At 50.3% G+C, this 17,775-nt stretch overlaps 1 protein-coding gene across 3 annotated transcripts in view; it reads right to left on the reverse strand.

The window, feature by feature from the left end:
- Positions 1-17,775, reverse strand: part of UBE3B (ubiquitin protein ligase E3B) — a 20,651-nt gene continuing 2,876 nt past the window's right edge. For 2 of the 3 annotated variants that reach the window (XM_064392887.1, XM_064392886.1), the window contains exons 6-28: positions 17,575-17,679; positions 17,389-17,485; positions 16,624-16,709; positions 15,867-15,949; positions 15,233-15,338; positions 14,457-14,577; positions 13,693-13,870; positions 13,238-13,407; positions 12,282-12,449; positions 11,368-11,539; positions 10,701-10,819; positions 9,979-10,093; positions 9,501-9,600; positions 8,943-9,062; positions 8,448-8,624; positions 8,257-8,367; positions 7,341-7,478; positions 7,145-7,210; positions 5,752-5,810; positions 4,112-4,294; positions 3,532-3,643; positions 3,168-3,260; positions 1-2,569 (exon numbers count right to left, since the gene is read on the reverse strand). In XM_064392887.1, the coding sequence (XP_064248957.1) occupies positions 2,378-2,569; positions 3,168-3,260; positions 3,532-3,643; positions 4,112-4,294; positions 5,752-5,810; positions 7,145-7,210; positions 7,341-7,478; positions 8,257-8,367; positions 8,448-8,624; positions 8,943-9,062; positions 9,501-9,600; positions 9,979-10,093; positions 10,701-10,819; positions 11,368-11,539; positions 12,282-12,449; positions 13,238-13,407; positions 13,693-13,870; positions 14,457-14,577; positions 15,233-15,338; positions 15,867-15,949; positions 16,624-16,709; positions 17,389-17,485; positions 17,575-17,679 (2,871 nt within the window). In that variant the 3' untranslated portion in view covers positions 1-2,377. Of the gene's footprint in view, positions 2,570-3,167; positions 3,261-3,531; positions 3,644-4,111; positions 4,295-4,332; positions 5,544-5,751; positions 5,811-7,144; positions 7,211-7,340; positions 7,479-8,256; positions 8,368-8,447; positions 8,625-8,942; positions 9,063-9,500; positions 9,601-9,978; positions 10,094-10,700; positions 10,820-11,367; positions 11,540-12,281; positions 12,450-13,237; positions 13,408-13,692; positions 13,871-14,456; positions 14,578-15,232; positions 15,339-15,866; positions 15,950-16,623; positions 16,710-17,388; positions 17,486-17,574; positions 17,680-17,775 lie in introns of those variants that run through there. The other variant, XM_064392889.1, reaches the window with a different exon arrangement.

A 17,775-nucleotide genomic window follows, 5' to 3' on the forward strand; every position in this document is an offset into this window, starting at 1 on the left:
TGAATTCATCCCAGCTTTTATTTTCTCTGCAGGTCAGACACACAGGGATGGAACCAAGGTCTCCACGGCAGCAATTCTTGGAGAGAAAAGATCCTTGTGAATCTCCTGTGGCAAAACCATCCCTGGGCAGAATTCACAGAGCAGGCAGGGACTGACACAGCCCCCCTGGGACACAGGAATCAGCCCCTCCACAGGAATCCTTGCCTGCATCCACTGGGAATTTCCCAGACAGTTATCACATTTTCCACACCAGCTCCAGCACTGGAGCAGTGTCTGTAGTGCAACATCTCCAGGTTTGGAGGGACCAAGCTAAGTCTGCAGTTAGATTTTTTTTCTAGGAATTGTACTCCTGAGGAACAAAGGGAAAAGGGGAGCAAGGATTTGATCTCAGTGTTCAACAACTCATTTCACTGAATGCTCATTGTGCTCTAGTCAGACACACTGCACTTCCTAGAAGGAAAAAGGAGATTTTGGGTGATACTTAAACTCTGAGAGGTCCAAGGCAGTGCCTAAACCTCCCAACTATGCAGTCACCAATGGGTTAATGCCAAAATGTTCTATGCATAAATTAAAAAAAATAAATTTACTATCATTTTTAATTTCTCTGACTCACAGCCCAGTGTCCTGAACCCTGTGGATGCAGACATTCCTGTCCGCACCAACACTTCCCATCACTCCTGGTTAATCTCACTGATTTGACAGAGAAGAAGGATCCTGACATTGCTTTCCAGATGCATTTCCAGGCATTGGCTCTAAAAAAAGGGTTGTTTCTCTGAAATCCATCTGAAGCACGACAGGAGGAGGATGAAGCCAAGGCCATCTCGCTGCTCGGTGCCGAGGGTTTTCCGACCCCCTGGAAATATTGGGAAATATTGTGAAATATTGTAGTTAAGGGGGTTCTTCCAGAGCCCAGGGTGTGCAGACCTGTGCTCTGCTGAGCTCACCTGGGCACAGGAATCCTGTGGGATGGACCAGGCAGGGCAGCAGGAGAGGTGGGACATGGCCAGGGAGGGGAATGAGGATCCCCAGTGCCACAGGGAGGGAAGGAGGGAGAGAAAACCCTGGGCAGAAGCCAGCAGCCTGTGCAGGAGCTTGTTTTACCAGACAGGTGAAGGGCAGGAGGTGACTGGCTTTTAACCCTGTCCCCAAGAGGGCAATGGCATGGCTCTGCTTTGTGCCAGAATCCCAGCAGGGCCAGGACAGCCCAGGAGCAGCCCAGTCCCTCCTCTCTCCAGCCTGGGCCAGGGCAGGGCTCACAGCAGCTCAAGGGACCAAAGATGGGAAGGTGCAGAGACACTTTATGAGTGTCCCAGAAATGGCAGCAAGGATCCACACCTGCCCAAGTCACCCCCTGCAAAAGCTGCCTGCTCCAGGCAAACACTGACAGAAATAAGGCCAGAAAGAGACAAAGTGACCAAAATAAAGAGTTTGGCAACAAAGCAAACGTGGCCATTACACAGAGAGCCTGCCCTGGGTCCAAACAACTCCCTAAGAAAGGGCCTGCAAGCAAAGGGAAACTTCCATCCCAGAGGGATTTTGCCAGTGGAGGTTTCCAGAGGATTTGACACATTCCCCTGGTTCCAGAGAGGAACCTGCCCCACCTGAGCACCGTGCTGGGGAGCCCGAGTGTGTGCCAGCTCCTGTCGTCTGGAAACCAAGGAAAATGAAACCTTTCCTGCTCCTGAGAAATTGAGACATGACTCTTTCTGTCCCAAGGCCTAGGTCTGGCAGGAGCCTGGCAGAGGCACAGCTGGCTGAGCCCACTCCTGCTGCTCCAGCCCTTAACCTCTGGCATCCCAAAGCCTTCCCAAGAGCCACAGGGTCCGTCTGCTCTTGCTGAAGCTGCTGCTTCCCTGTGATTCTTTCTCCAAGACACACCCAGGACCCTGCAGGAGCAGGGACACCTGGAATCCCCCTGTCCTGAGACAGCAGTTCCCATTCCAGGCACCTCCAACGCTGCCATCCCTCTGCCTTCGTGCAGCTTCCCAGACTCACTTCCAGCCAGCCCAGCTCCTGGGGAAGGAAGAAGCAGCACTGCCACGGCAGCAGCTGCCCAGCCTGCTGGGGGTCTCACTGTCACTAATCTGGGTGGCACTTGGAGCGTTCCTTCCGTGCTCCCCCGGGGTTTGCTTTTAAGGACGATTTCCGTGGGTGTCAAGTGAAGGGCTTAAGGTCAGGCCCATCCCCTCCTCCAGCCTGGAGCCGTGCCTAAGAAAAACCAGCCCTGAGCCCAGCAGCTCTTCCCTGGATCCCTGTGAACCTCCACTACCAGCTGCCTCTCCAGGCCTCCAGCGAGCTCGGCTCCCGCCCAGCTGCTCCGGGCTCCACGTGGGAAGGGCTCCCCCTTCCAGCAGCAGCTCCCAGCCCCATCCCGAGCCTAGGACAGCTCGAAGCCGGTGTTCATGCTGATGGCGTAGCGCAGCTTCTCCCTCAGGATGCTCTTCTTGCTGTAGTTGGGGAGCTTGAGGAGGTTGAAGCACGTGGAGGAGGTCGGGAGGCGCCCGCCCGGCTCCTTCTTGCGGATGGTGAAGAAGCCGCGCAAAACGCTGCCCAGGGTGTCCCCCGTGTCCTGCAAGGACACACAGCTGTCACCTCCCTCTGCGGGCTCCTGGCACACAGCAGGGGTGCCAACACAAAATCTGGCACTGGGAACAGGGAGCCAAAGCCCAAAGCTCAGTTTCCCAGCCCTCTCCAAGGAGCTTCGCTGGTAAGGCAATGGCTGACACGGGCAGGGTGTGCAGGGAGACAGCTGGGACACAGGGAGATCCCAAACACAGCCCCAGAGGAACCCAGGGAATCCAGGAGCTGCTCTCTGTGTGTGCAGCCATGAGCATTCTACTGGGGTAGGGCTGTGTTCAGAATCCCAGAACGGTTTGGGTTGGAAGGGACCTTAAAGCTCATCCCATTCCATCCCCTTGCCATGGGCAGGGACACCTTCCATTATTCCAGGTTGCTCCAAGTCTCATCCAGCCTGGCTTGGGATCCCTCCAGGGATGGCAGCCACAGCTTCTCTGAGCACCATGTGCCAGGGCCTCACCAGCCTCACAGGGAAGCATTTCTCCCTGATATCTAATCCTAACATCTCATCTTCCCACACTAAGGGTTTCCAGGTCAGATGGAGGGAAGCTGGGCAGGGAATTCCCAGGCCCTGAGAGCAGGATGCCTACCTGGTCATCAGACACTTCCACGCAGCGGATGGAGAAAGGAGGCTTGAGGTAGGCAAAGCCCAGAAGTGGAGGCCTGGAGCAGCTGGTGACAAACTGTAAAGTGCCACATGGTGATGATGGGAGCAGAACAGCCACACAATGACAGTCCCAGCACTGCTGGGACTGACACTGAGCACCCCCAGAGTGTGTCTGACAGCCTTTGGGGAGTGCCAGGGCTGCTCATGGTGACACCACAGCATCCACAGAGCTCTGCTGGGCACTTCCAGGTGTCAGGAATTCTGGTGCTCCTTCAGAGAGCGCTCACATAACTAGAGAACAGCCCTGGCCCCACCACCCCAGCTGGGCAGGGATGGTCCTCACTCACCTTGAGGAACATGGCTCTCTCCTCAGGGCTGAAGTCGTTGGCCAGGATGTCCCAGAGCCAGATGATGACACGGTGACTGCCATGGAAGCCCCCGTAGTACACCGTGTGTTTCCTGGGGAGGGAAAGGCTCTGACAGGCCTGCCACTGCAGCAGGAGGGGCAGAGGTGCTGGAAGGGTCACTCAGGTGGGATGGTTTGGGTTGGAAGGGACCTTAAAGCTCATCTTGTTGCACCCCCTACCACAGGCAGGGATAAATTCCAGTTGCCCACATTGCTCCAAGCCCTGTCCAACACCTGCCATGGGTCAGGGTTCACTGCTGACACTGAACCCCAAGCACTTCCTGGGCACTTGATCAGAGGAAAGGGAAAAGCAGAGAGGAATTCCGCTCCCAGGAACCAACGGAAGAAAGGACCCATCCCAAATCCGCCTTGAGAAACACGTTCCAGAGCTGCTCCTCCAAGCAAGAGCAGCAGAAGCTGTGGCCAAGTCGCTGTCCTGCCACCTCCCAGGAGCTCTGCAAAGGAAGAGCTCAGCTCCCAGGCCAGATGAGGGACGCCCAGCAGCCCCAGCTGTCACTCACTTCAGGTCCTCGAGGTCGATCTCGGCGTTGTCCCCGGAGATGAGGCGCTGCAGCTCGGGCGCGGAGAACATGCGGATCCACTCGGGCTTGATGATGGACCTGAAGCCGCCGATGAGCGCGGCGGTCTGGCTCTTGATCTGGGTGTGCATCCGGAAATGTGCCATCAGGTGGATGTAGCTGATCCTGTGGGACAGGCAGGTGCCACGGGGACGTGGAGCTGACAGGGACAGCCAGCACTGAACTGGCCCTGATGTGTTTCTCCAGCCCCAAAAGGACCGGGGCAGCCTGGACAGTGTTGTTCTTCACCCTCCAGGCCCTGCTTGTTATTTAAGCAGATGTTTTTCTGGCCCTTTTCCCCCTCTGGGACTCTGCTCATTTCTCAGAGCTCCTGCCCAGCTAAGGGACTAATTTGCTTTAATAACTCCTTAATCAGCCTTGGCTGGACACAGCTCCAACTCCTTTTAACAGCTCAGCTCTCCTCTAGGTCTGACCAACAGCTCACTGGGCTCTGCTGCCCCACGGCTGGAGAAACACCACACCAAAACCATGACCCATGGGAAAGGTGAACTTTTTGTCAGAGAGAGGCTCTTCCGCTTCTCACCTCCAGGCAAAACACCTGAACTTGCTGATTCTTCTTCAGCAGACCCCACCTCAATTCTGCTGCCTGGTTTTTGGCAAGGTCACCCCAGCATCCCCAGGCAGAGCTGTTTCCATATTGCTGCCATTCCCAACACTTCTCCCTCCCAGCTCCCAGTTTGGGTGCAAAAGCTTCAAATTTCTGCTGTAAATTACTAGAGCAGCATCCAGGACTTTCAACTTTTTTCCCCTGAGCCGACTTGTGACAAGCCAGAGGAAGATCCTTTCAAATGCAAACTCCCTGGTCAGAGCTGGAGAAGAGAAAAGCCTGGAAACATCAGACTGCAAAGCACAGATCCAGGTGGGATCCAGCTTCCATTTGTCAGGAAAAAAGATAACAACCCCCAGATCACCAGTTCAAACACACATTTGCTTAATAGATATCTCATTCTGCTTTTATGAGCACTGAAGGGGATAGGGAAGGGGAAAAAAAAGGAACAAAAAGGTGGGGTTGGTTTGCAGGCTCCGGAGTTGACATTTCTGATAACGATCTAAAAGCCGGTTATCTGTGAAAACAGCCCCGGGGCTCGGTGTCTCCTCTGATTTCCTGGCTCTAAAGAACGACTGTCGAGTACATTTGAATTCAGCACTGTCTGCTCGGAACACGGTGCTTTATACAACTGCCACATGTTATCATTCTGAGGAGATCTGTCTGCTCCAAGGTGTCTTTGAGCATCTGTGCCCTCTGTGTTCACCACTGTGTGCCTGAATTGCTTTGAATCCATCTGTCTGTATCCATCACCATCATTAAATCCTGCAAAATCTCCCTGACTGGGTGCCTTTGACCTCAGAAGTGCTGTTTCAAGAAGTAAATTGTCAATTTTTATTTTGCAAATCAAATTTAATACAATTTCTGCCGATGAACTGTAACCAGCAAATTCTATTAAGATATTTATGTGCTCCTTCTGCTCCAATCTATCTCAATTCATTCCAGATGCAAGCCCAAGGAACCAGAATAAAGTATTGTGCAGTGGTGACCTTAAAAATCTAATTGCTGTACTTACTTATTTTCATTGGTAACGGGAATGGTCTTCCCTCCAGGAACAAGTTCATGGCAAACCAGCTGAGGGAAGAAATGATTGGATTGCTAATTACTGCCTGGAACCACAATGGAAGGAAATGCCATGCTAAGCTGTTACCTCCCCATAAAACATTTATTTTTACAATAAACCAGCAGGATTTAAAATTTAAGTAATAATCCTGCTTCTGCCTTGAACCAGTTTCACTTAACTATTAACAGAGTAATTGAACAGCAGGAACTGCAGCTCTCCCACCAGTGGAGCCAGCCCTTCTCCAAGGAAGCCTCCTCTGCAGTCTGATCCATCACTGCTGAACCACACACAAATCAATTCCAAGAGCCCTGGGGCACTGTCACAGTCCCAGAATCCAGAGGCTGAGCAAGCTCAGGGAGCTCAGCCTGGCAGCACAACCCAAAGCTGGCTGAGGCACAGGTCCCATGCAGGAGCTCTGTCCTTCCAGGCAGGAAGGCAGAGAGCCAGGAGGGATCTCCCAGGGCCTGGTGATCTCCAGCTCAGGGCCAGGACCCTCCAGGTGCTGCCTGCAGAGTCCCCACTCCTCTTTGTCCAAGCTGAGGCAGCACATCCTCATTCCCACTTGACAGAGGCCTCTGTGCTCGGCTCCAGGTGAATTCCAAGGTCAGGCTGAAGCCCAGCACAGGGAATGAGCTCAGCTGTGACATGGCTGTGGCTACAGGGACAGAGTTCAGTCACGGTGACCCCACCTGGCTCCTTCAGCCCAACCAAAGCACTGGGGAAACAGGAATGCCAGGGTTATTTTTAACCTCAGTGAACCACAGCCTCCAGTGTCTCATTGCTGGGCTCCATATCCTGCTCCTACCTTCATTTTTCACATGGAAGAGCCCTCCAAGCTGAAACCTCAGCAATCCTGAGGCAGCAGCAGGTGTCCTCCATGGCTCCCCACGGAATTTGCAGCACAACACTGCCAGCAAAAAGCACTTTCATCTTATCTCTCTCCAAATTTTCCAGCTCTGTACACACAACTTCACAGGGCTCAAGTGCAACCAAGTACCTCCAAGTCTTCCTAAGGGACTGCCAAACAGCTTTTCATTCTCTAGGCCAAGAGACCTCCTGACACACTTGGGAGTTTCCCTGACAGAAGCATCTATGTAGGAAGAAAAGAAATTTCTCCCTATTCACAGGCTCTTCTTTTAAGAGGGGAAATCCAGTTATGCAGGGGAATTATTAAACACTTTTCAACCCTGGAAGCAGAAAAATTAAGGGTCAGAGGGGAACCTCTTCTTGTGGAAAAAGCTGCTTTTCTGTCCACAGGTAAATACTGAATCCCACGGCTGAGTTCAGACAAGCTGAGAGGACAAAGCAGAGGTAAAGTCCAAAAAATCACTGAATAAAAACCTACCTGACCCATGACATCTTCATCATAGGAGAGTGTCAAGCCCAGGTCACTGATGTCACCATCATAACGCTGAAGAACAACAGGGAAGAAGGAAAAAAAGGGAAAAAGGTTAGAGTTCACCAGAAGAACAACCAGTCACTCCCAGTTTCTAACTACAGGCAGCAATCAGGGAGGTTGACAGGAAAATTATTGCTCCAACCTTAATTGAAGTGAGATTTTTATAGAACTCTGAGTCCAAGGAGGGCAGTTCATCCACGGAGCTGTAGAAGACACTGTGGTGGTGCCCAAGGAGCTGACTCAAAAAGAAGGAAGCAAATGGAACATCCACAACTATTCCCTGTGGACAAGAAGAATGCACAGGTATGGTCCTGCCACACACTTGGGGTTGTGGCATCTTTGGTGACCTGCAAGGCAGATCTTGTGAAGTGAAATAAGTGCAAAGAGCACTTTGCAAGGCACCAAAGTCAGCTACAAACCCCACATCCTCTTAAAATCCATTAATTAGTAAGGCAGGTGCAAAAAGGCACCTGGGGAACTCCATGAGTTCTTTAAAAGAACTGCAGTACATAGTTTGAACTGAAAGAGGGGAAATTGAGTGAGATACATGGAAAAATCCTTCCCTGTGAGGCTGGTGAGGCCGTGGCACAGGGTGCCCAGAGAAACTGTAGCTGCTCCTGGATCCCTGGAAGTGTCCAAGGCCAGGCTGGACAGGGCTTGGAGCAACCTGGGATAGTGGAAGGTGTCCCTGCCCATGGGAAGGGGATTGGACTAGAAAGTTTCCTTTCAACCCAAATCATTCTATCAGAGTCATTCTGTTATTTCATCCTCCTTTTTGCCTCATGTCCTTTTGAGGTATCCACAAATGGATAAGGTGCAACACCAAAAATACAGGCTGGTGTCCCAGCACCACGAGGAACAATCAAGGCATGACCCAGGTTTTACCTCCAAGATTATTTTTAATACATGCCTAAAGAAATTCCAGCCTGTTCCACTAAGAGGATCTTTATCCAAGCCATTTTTCCAAACTCCACTCTTCAATAAAACCCCCCAAGCAGGACAGGTGCCCTCAAAGGCACCATCACTGACAAGATCCCAACCTGGTGCTTCTGGCTCACCTCATACACAGCCTTCCCAAGCATCTTCCCCACAAACTCAAAGAGCTGCAGGTAGTTCTCATGGATGTAGGATGTGGGGGATGGATACAGCCTCTCATCACCACTGGTGGTCTGCACAAAGAGATAAGAGCCCAGTGAGCCAGAATGGCTTTGCCTGCACCAGGTCATCTCAGGTGGCACCTGTGTCCTACCTTGAACAGGTTCAGTGCAGGGTCAAACACCTTTTTAATGATCTCTTCCAGGAACTCTTTGAAGACCCCATCTTGATCAATGCCAGCCTCATCAACGCCCAGGTCATTGACAAACTTCACTCTGATCACTCCCTTCATGGCGTTCTGGGAAAGCTGCCGGAGCTGCTCGTACCCATCCTACACAGAGCAGAGAATCCAGAGGATAATCCCAGAGAGAGACACGTGAAACACCCACCCAGAGATGCAGCAGAGACAGGACACAGGCCCACCACAGAAATCTGCATCTGTCATATGGTCTTGAGCTCAAAAAACCAGCATTTTCCAAGTCAAAATTCCAGGTTTGCAGCAGCCTGAGCTGAACGAGGATCCAGCATCCTCCTGGAATGTCAGCTCTGGGAGTGGGTCCCTCAGCAGCCACAGAGAAGGTAAAACACAGCTCCTGCCCTGTTTTTTCAGGCCAGGTTGCTGCCCTGTGGGCTGGCTCGTGCCCCTCACCTCGAGCATGCGGGAGCGGCGGATGGTGATGTGGGTGACGTGAGGGGACGCCGAGCTCGTCTCCACCAGCCCCAGCTTCTCCTTCTCCTTGGTGACCATGTTCCGGAAGAGCAGCACCCTCTGCAAAAACAAAACAAATGGACACTCCATGGGGATCCCCATCCTGCAGGGCAGCAGGGATTTGGGAAGCTCCTGACACACAGAACTGCTGCTGGTTGTCCTGTTCCCAGCTATTCCCTGGGGTGCCACTGTCACCCACTCACTGCAGGCAGCTGCACACACAGATCAGTTCTGTCTTGACAGAGAGATCAGGACATCTGAATGAAGTGCACTAGGAAGAGGTGAGGAATTAGATCAGTCCTCTCTCAGTGACAGAAATCAAGACATTTAGAGGAAATCTTTTGGGGAAGGTGAGGCTGAAGGAGAAGACTTTCATTCAGCTGGCATTTCAAAAGAAGCTCCATGTCACAAAATGTTCCAGACACGTGTCCCTCCCACCCCAATGGCTACCCAGGCTATTGATTCCCAGCCTCCACCCTCTGCCCCCATCCCACTCACGTTCTTGTGGGGAATGACATGTGGGATGTACTGCAGGAGCAGCTGGGCTCGTTTCTTGTCCTTGTCCAGCTCCTGGAAGAGCACGCTGGGTTTGAGGTCCCTTGACAAAGAAAGGCAGAGGTTCAGAGATCTCTGAGAAATAACCAGGCGTGGGAGAGAGGGAACAGGAGTGATTCCAAAGATGACTGAAGTGCTCAGTGCACACACTAAGAAGGTAAAAGGGGCCAGGGACACCCAAGCTCTTGGGTGCTGAGTCAGTTTTCCAAGCACCACCTAAACCTCCCACCACAGAGAAAAGCACAACACAAGGGGCCTCCTTAACTGCAAACACAGGCAGCAGTTCCCACCTCGATCCCACAGACAGAATGTCAATAAGGAATCCCAAATCAGGCTCCCCAGAGGATGTGGAGCAGTGGGAAGGGCACTTACAGCTCATTCCAGCCTGGAGCTGCCCAGGATCCCTGCCCTGGCCACTCACTTGCGCAGCCAGTGATCCTCGGGAGCGAAGCGCCGCCGACAATCCCGCTCGTACAGCACCATCAGCCAGCCATGGACAGAGTGGAACAGCTCCAAGGTCTCCCCTCGGGCATTCTCTGCACAAAAAGAACCAGGCAGCAAAGTCCAGGCACCTTGGCACCAGCAGGAGTCACACTTAGATTATCCTCCCCACAGTAACAGCACTGGGGTGCTTTCCTGACCCGCACGGACTCTGGAGGGAAGGATTTTGTGCCTCTGGGAAGAGAGATGGTCTCTTCTTTAAACAGAGCTAATCAAAGCCATCTCACTTCACATCAGAGCTGGACTATCTCAGCTAATTACCAGAGAGCTGAGCTCTACCCAAATTATACCAGCAGAGAGATCCACAGCAGATTCTACAGAGATCCAAGCAAGCTGCTCTGCCTGGTCACAGCACTGCCCTGCTCTTGTCCAACACATGGCCCAGCCTTGCTAAACCTCATCTCTGCCAAAAACCAACATGCCCATCATGTCTGTTACACAAATTCTTACTGGAAATAGGGAAGTGCTCTAGATTTGGCACAAAGCATGATCGTGGCATCTGGACATCAAAAGACTGGGACATATTCCCACATTGAAGTGCTTTTTGTGCCAAGGAATAATTAGCAGAAGCTTCAAATTCCAAAATTAATGCAATTTGTGGTTCTAACAGTAACATCAACTCAATCTACTAAAAGCACTCACCTACAATTCCATCCCAGATCATCTTAAACACAAAGGAATTCAGGAAAGAGGAGATGGTCACCAGCTCTTCCAGCTTGAATGAAATCTGCTCTTCGTAGACCTCGATGTCATCCAGAATCCTGTCAGAGCAAACAAATGCAAATACACAAGTGTAAATTTAATTCCCTGTTGAAATTTTCATAAAGGCACATTATCCTTTAGCAGCAGCTCTTATTTCTATGACAACTGACACTCATGAGGATCTAAAGTCATAAACAACCAAACCTTATTTATGGATTTTGACTGATAGCAGATCCTAACAGAAGATGGTATGAGAGGCTGAGATACAAGCAAAGTCAGTGTTTTAAACTTAAAAGACCTTTTCTTTTCCCAAGAAAAATTTTGCCTCTCTAGTGACCAGCAAGGGCAATTTTCCACCCCCTTTCCCATCTTCTGTGTTGTTTCTTTTCCCCCTTCCTGCCCAGTTTTGCCACCAGCTGCAAGCAGCACATGGCTGAGGGAAAAAAGTTCTTTTGAAGCCTTTTATTTTTCAGGAATCAATCCCAAAAGCTTGCTGCTTTACCCTGCCTACTTATCTTCATGAAAAGACATAAAGCCTTAAATGTTTCTCTTGAACCTGAAGGAACACAACAGCTCCATGTCACAAACCCAGGGATGAGCTACCTACGTGATGAGGTGACGGGAGCAGTCACAGAAGAGCATCAACATGGCCAGCAGCCTCTTGGATTCCTCTGTGTCGTTGTTCAAACACTCCAAAAAGAGTTTTAACCCTCCCTGTGGTCCCAGCTCACAGATGAAAGCCCACAATTTGGGCAGTAGATCATCCAGGTAAGTGAGACCTATGAAAATATAAAGTGCACACAGTAAAGTTCATTCTGCTATTTCTGAAAGCCCAGAGAGGTGAAGCTTGAAGCTGAAAGAGCCTTTTGCAAAGCAGAAGAGGAACATGAGCATCCCATTTGGCTCCCAGGCCTGTCTGCATTAACAGGACAGGGACAATCACCAGGAAAGCACAAAAAACCCCCCAAGTTTTTAATAAGGCATTGTTTGCACATCTTGAACCTCTTCCCCAAAATTCTTTTGCAGCTTTAGAAAATAATGAATCCCTGTGATCCCACATCCATGTTAGGGATGAGAACACAACAGGGCTGCACCCATGGTCACCACAAAGCACCCAAAGTATGGACTCACTCCCTGCTCTACCCACCAGGCCAAACCAGTGATCTCCTCCTCCACCCCTTCTGCAGATGTATGAAAGCATTCAGTGTTCCCACCACAGGAAGATTAATATTGCCAGGCTCCCCAAAAACCCTGACTCAGGCTGAAGATTGAGAGGGAGTAAGCAAGGTTTCATGAGAGGAAAACTTGCTTTAATTTGTATTCTTGAGAGTTTGTGCTCGATCAAGTGGTGCTGAATGTTATTGATCCCACGGATGATTCAGGATGGAACAAGCCTTCCCCAGCCAGTCAATAACCTGTTGGCAGTGATAAAACCCCCAACAAATCAACAGAAATAAGAAAATCTCTTTTTTTTTTCTCTCTCTACTGGAAAGGATTTGAGCAGCAGGGAGGTGGCCTGACCTGTGAGGATCTGCAGGCGGATCTGGGTCAGGGTGGTCAGGGTGGTTTGGTACAGGACACAGATGCTGCAAACCTTCTGCACCTCGGCAGAGTCCACGCGCTTCCCTCCCACCGGCTTCAGGATGTTCCGGACTGAGGCCGACTTCTGGAAAGCTCTCTTGAACAGGTCTGGGGGCAGAAACACAGGAGGAATGCCAAAGGGCAGGGTTAGATGGGATTTTGGGAAGGAATCATTCCCTGTGAGGGTGGAGACGCCCAAGCACAGGGTGCCCAGAGAAGCTGTGGCTGCCCCTGGGTCCCTGAGTGTCCAAGGCCAGGTTGGACAGGGCTTGGAGCCTGGGACAGGGAAAGGTGTCCCTCCCCATGGCCCTAAATCCCTTCCAATTCAAACCATTCCACAGTTCTATACATGCTCTACAGGACCAGGTGAAAAGAATGAGCTGTAAGTGCCCTTCCAACTCAAACCACTCGTGATCCACGGTCCTGACTGTGGCAAATAATGACCACAGGATCCTGTGGCAACAGCCAGAAAATATCAGATTTACAGTTATCTTATCCCAAATCCTTTTCTGCAGGACCACCACACCTCACAGGTGCAGGATCCAGCTTCACCTTGCTTTCCACATGGGAAGCTGAGCCCTCATCTTCCCTTGGAAGTCTTAAGTTTTGCCAAAAGCACTTCAGCTACTTGAGGAAATGATGAAAAGAAACTGCTAAAATAAGCAAATATTTTCCCAGCGCCAAAGAAAGAGACTTGCCCCAGGTCACAGAAGCATTCCAAGGAGGAATTACAAATAGGAGGCATCACACCTCCACCTAAGCAGCAGCAGCTGCTGCAAGTAATTATTCAAAGCTTTTGGCAGAAGTGAAAAAGTCAAAGCCCTGCGAGTTTGGGAGAGAAATCTACATAAACACACACAAAGAGACAAAAAACCCCAAAACCCTCTAGAACTGACTTTTCATAGGAAGGCTGTTCTGAGGGGAGATTGGCTGTGCTGGCAGCTGAGCTATCTCCTGATTTTCCAGCAGTTTCTTGCTGAGCACATCACTGAAGAGGATCCGGATCATGTGGACCCCCCAGAGGTGCTGCAGCTGCTTGGTCAGCAGGGGCATGGACTCGTTCAGCCTGGAAGACAGAGCAGGGGACAGCTTAGAAAGCAGCTTGGAATAAAACACCAGGCAGTGATACTGATCCATTTAGCTCATAATCCAAACTGGAATATGCACCCACCCATGGAACAGTCTGTGCAGGAATGCTACAGTTTATTGTGCAGCTAGAACCTGAAATATCTGAGAAATTATTCTCACTGTTCACCTCAAAACATAAAACACTTTGCAACATATAAAAAAAAAAATTAAAAATAAAAGGAGAGGCTTCATCATGTTTCTCAGTGAGGTCCTTCCCACTCACCCATAATCCACAGTCTGTGAGAACCAGCCCAGCACAGGGTGCCAGTGGGTGAGGTTGGATTTCTTCTGGGACACATACTTCTGGCAGTAGGAGAGCATGTGGATGAGCACCCCCACAAAATGAGCTGTCTCCTCCTCCAGCACCTGGTCATTCAGGGAGCCCAGGAACACCAGATTGCCTGGAGGAAGGACCAGCACAGCAAGGCTTAAGGAGGAACAGATGCTGTGGGACAGGGGTTACAGGTGAAGTGAATCCTCTCCCAGTCCCAGGAGAGGATTTGTGTCAGCAGTGATCTCAAAGGCCACCCTGCAGGAAGCCATTTCCAGCACACAGCAACTCCTGAGGTGACAGGTCCCTTTGGCCACCTTCCCACCAACACCTTCTACAAACTACTAGAAGCTACATCCCGTGGTTATCTCAGAGTCCCAACTGGTAATCTTGTTACTTTTGCAGGAATGTGAATTTAAATATGTAGCAGCATTTAGGGGAGGGAGATCCAAGTCCGCCACACTCAAAGTCCAAATGAAAAGCTGGCAGAGATGATGCATGACATGGATACAAGAGCAAATCTCTGGCCCTTCTTCCCTTTGCAAAGGTCTTAAACCTTGTCTGTAACATCCCAAAATACACCTCAGCTATCATTTAGAGAAAATTATCAAAATAACAATTAAAAATTATGAGCTGGAAGCAGCTCTTCTCTGTGGAAAAAGCAGATCAGAATCAAGGCTCTTTTTCAAGCCCAGCAGAAGAGTGGAGGTGCTCACCCAGCAAGCAGAGGGTGTGACTGCCCTCCAGGCACACGCACACATCCCGGCACTGCGACTCCCGGCTCAGGAACAGGATGAACTTCCTGAAGAGATCGTGGGATTCCATCACTGCCAGGCGCTGCAACACAGCATGGAGGGCCACTGAGGCTGGCAAGCAGCACATTCCCACTCCTGACCTGCCAGCAGCATTGGCACTGCCTCCTCTTCCCAAATAAAGCAGCAAGTTGAGGCTGCTTTAGTGTCAAACATTCTGCCCCACTGAGGGTTTGACACGGAGCTGGGCTGGGAAATAAAACCCCTGGCAGGTGAACAGGGCATGCTGGAGATGGAGCCAGACCTTTGCAATGTTCTGTCTGCAAGAACACAGGATTTGCCCATTTGGCACAAAACCTGCCTGTCTGCACCAAGCAGGTTGAATTGGATTAGTGGGCAGCACACTTGTCACCCTCACAGAGCCTCTGCCACCCAAAAGGGTGATTTTGGCTTTGGCTCTGTCTGTGGTTATGGAAAAGGAAGAGCAAGGACATGAAAAATTCAAGCTGTGGGTCATATATGCCTTTATTATTTATTTATTTAGGTATTTTAGGGCAGTTCAGCCCATCGTCCCACTAGTGTTGATAACTTCTGCATTAGAAATCCAGAGTATTTGTAAGGCTCACAACAGAGAATTGAAACTGGCAAAGAGAAATGCCACAGCTCTGTTCCAAGAGCTGGTAAAATGGAGTAACAAGTGGCCTGGTGTGATAATCAGTCCTCTGAGATCACCCACTTACCTCAGGGGTGAGAGTAGCAAGGTGAGTCATTATAGCAGGCACAGACATGACATGGATCAGGAAGGACCTCAGCAGATTGTCTGAGAACTGTGCAGCAACCACAGGGCTACAGAGAGAGAGAGAGAGAGAGTTCAGAGCTCAACCCAACCTGGGAAAGCATCACAGCCTCCAACTGAGCCATCCAGAACTGGATCTTGGGGATTCCCTCAGCAAGAGACACAGGGAATGGCTTGGGTTGGAAGGGAACTTAAAGCTCAGCCCATCCCACACCCCTGCCATGGGCAGGGACACCTTCCACTACCCCAGGCTGCTCCAAGCCCTTTCCAACATGGCTTTGAGGCATCCCAGGGAAAAGATCAAAAGATCATTCCCTCACACTTCTGTTCTCAGAGCAAGCTCACCCTGAACTGAAGTGCACCCTCAAGTTTAGGCTCACACTAATTCCTGATTCAAAGCCACTCTAATCTGAAAAAGGGTGACAGCAAAGTGAGCCATTTGCCTAAAGCAACTTCTTTCCTCACGGTGATATTCTCAATGGCACAAAACCACTGAAAGAATGAGAAGTCTTAAAAAAATCCCACTAAAAAAAGAGAATTTTGGCTGCAAATCCCCCAGGCAGCTCCAGCTGACTCACCGCAAGGCAAGGGAGAAGATGGCAGTCAAGGAACCTTTGGACAGGGAAGGTCTGGATCTTGCCAAGCCATTAGTTAGCAAAATCTGGATTGGAAAAAATAAATGAAAATATAAAAACCCTGTAGTACTCAGAAAAAAAAATACTATTACTCCTGAAAGACGTTAAGTTTATTTAATGCAGAGAAAACATCAGAGCAGCCTAAAATCCAGTTCTTGCAAGATATTTGGCAGAACTAGAAGGGCTTCAGACTAATAATGGCAGAAGAGAGATACTGCAATGAAATCAGACACTCTGCAGGACTTATTTCCCTAGAACCTGTGCTTACAGGCTTTAAAAATTAACAGGCAAGGCTCAGAGTTTGGTAATGTAATTCTTATTTAAAAGATTCATTACATCAGTTCCTTTTCCCAGCAGAGCAGCAAACAAACCCAACCAATACAATGTGGCAGCTGCAAAGTTTGGCAAAATTATGTAGGACTTGTCCCTGTCCATCTCATGATGAGGTGATTAAGCAGGATTTAGGTTCAGCAGCAGTGACAGAAGGGGAAGGGTGGATTTGGTCTCAGGTGGGGACACTGCTGTACTTGAGAAACTTGAGAGATTTTTGCTTTGCTTGAGACAAATATAATCATGCACAAATCAGCAGCAGCTCATCCCTGAGAGCCCAGCACAGACCCAAAGAGCTCCTCAGGAGAGGGGCAGAGGCAGGGCTGGGGCTGGTTTGGGTGAAGCTGGGACTGGGGCAGCTCAGACTGACCTGCAGCACGGAGTAGAAGCCCTTCTGGTTCAGGTGGCCCATGATGTTGGCACAGATGTGGTTCATGGCAGGCCTCAGGGTCTCACCTTTGGGTTAAAGCACTGATGTCACTCCCACAGCACAACAGCCCCACTCTGACTCCCCCACAGGAAGGTTGGTCACTGCCCAAGCCCTCCTGGCACAAAGTCCTTGTCCTTCTTCACAAACCCATCATTCTGGCAGCACTTCACACTGTATTGTTTAGGCTCATGAGTCTCATTTCCTTTTACTACTTGTCTGCCTTTTCTACATCTGCAAAACCCCAGAGCTAAGAGCATTCCCTTATCCTATAAACACTTCTTGTGTGGGCGTTTTTGGAATATTATAAAAATGCTGTAGCAGCTATTGGTGTCCTAATGGAAACAGTCTTATCCCAAGGGGAACCAGACTAATCCCAAGGGAATCCTTGTTTTGGGCAAACACAGGAGCAGAATGAATCTTTGTGGCAACCAATGAACCTTTGTGGCAACTGTTTTTTTTTCTGCAGAAACAGAATCCCAGAATGGTTTGAGTTGGAATGAATGTTAAGGCTCATCCCATCCCAAACTCCTGCCAAGGGCAGGGACACCTCCCACTATCCCAGGTTGCTCCAAACCCTCTCCAACCTGGCCTTGGGCACTTCCAGGGATGGAGGAGCCACAGCTTCTCTGGAACATGTGCCAGAGCATTCAGTAGATTTTAACACCAAGTCCCAAATCAGTGGCCTAAAGACTTGGATGCACCAACCTTTCCCCCGCAGGATTTTCCAGGTGGAAGTGTCTGTGAAGGTGACCAGCATTGTGAGGTGCAAGTTCACCAGTCTGGAGTCCTGCAGGATGTCAGGCTGGGATAACAAACAGCAGAGTTAACACAGCACTGAGCCTTGTGCCACCTGCCAAATGCAGGGAGAGACAACACAAGAATAGTCCTTACCTTGAGCTGCTTGAGGAATTCACAGCAAAACCACAGGATGTCTTTGATCTGTTTGATCCAGAGGAGTGTGAGGTCCTTGGAGAGCGCCAGTGACACGTACCACACCTGAGCAGGGGGGATGCACACAGGGATCAGGGTTTGTGCTACTGCTGGGCAGAGTTTGGGGACTGAACCCAGCAGTGGGACCAAGATGCTCCTCTC

Source organism: Passer domesticus, chromosome 17 (genome assembly GCF_036417665.1).
Source record: "Passer domesticus isolate bPasDom1 chromosome 17, bPasDom1.hap1, whole genome shotgun sequence".
NCBI classification, from domain to species: domain Eukaryota; kingdom Metazoa; phylum Chordata; class Aves; order Passeriformes; family Passeridae; genus Passer; species Passer domesticus.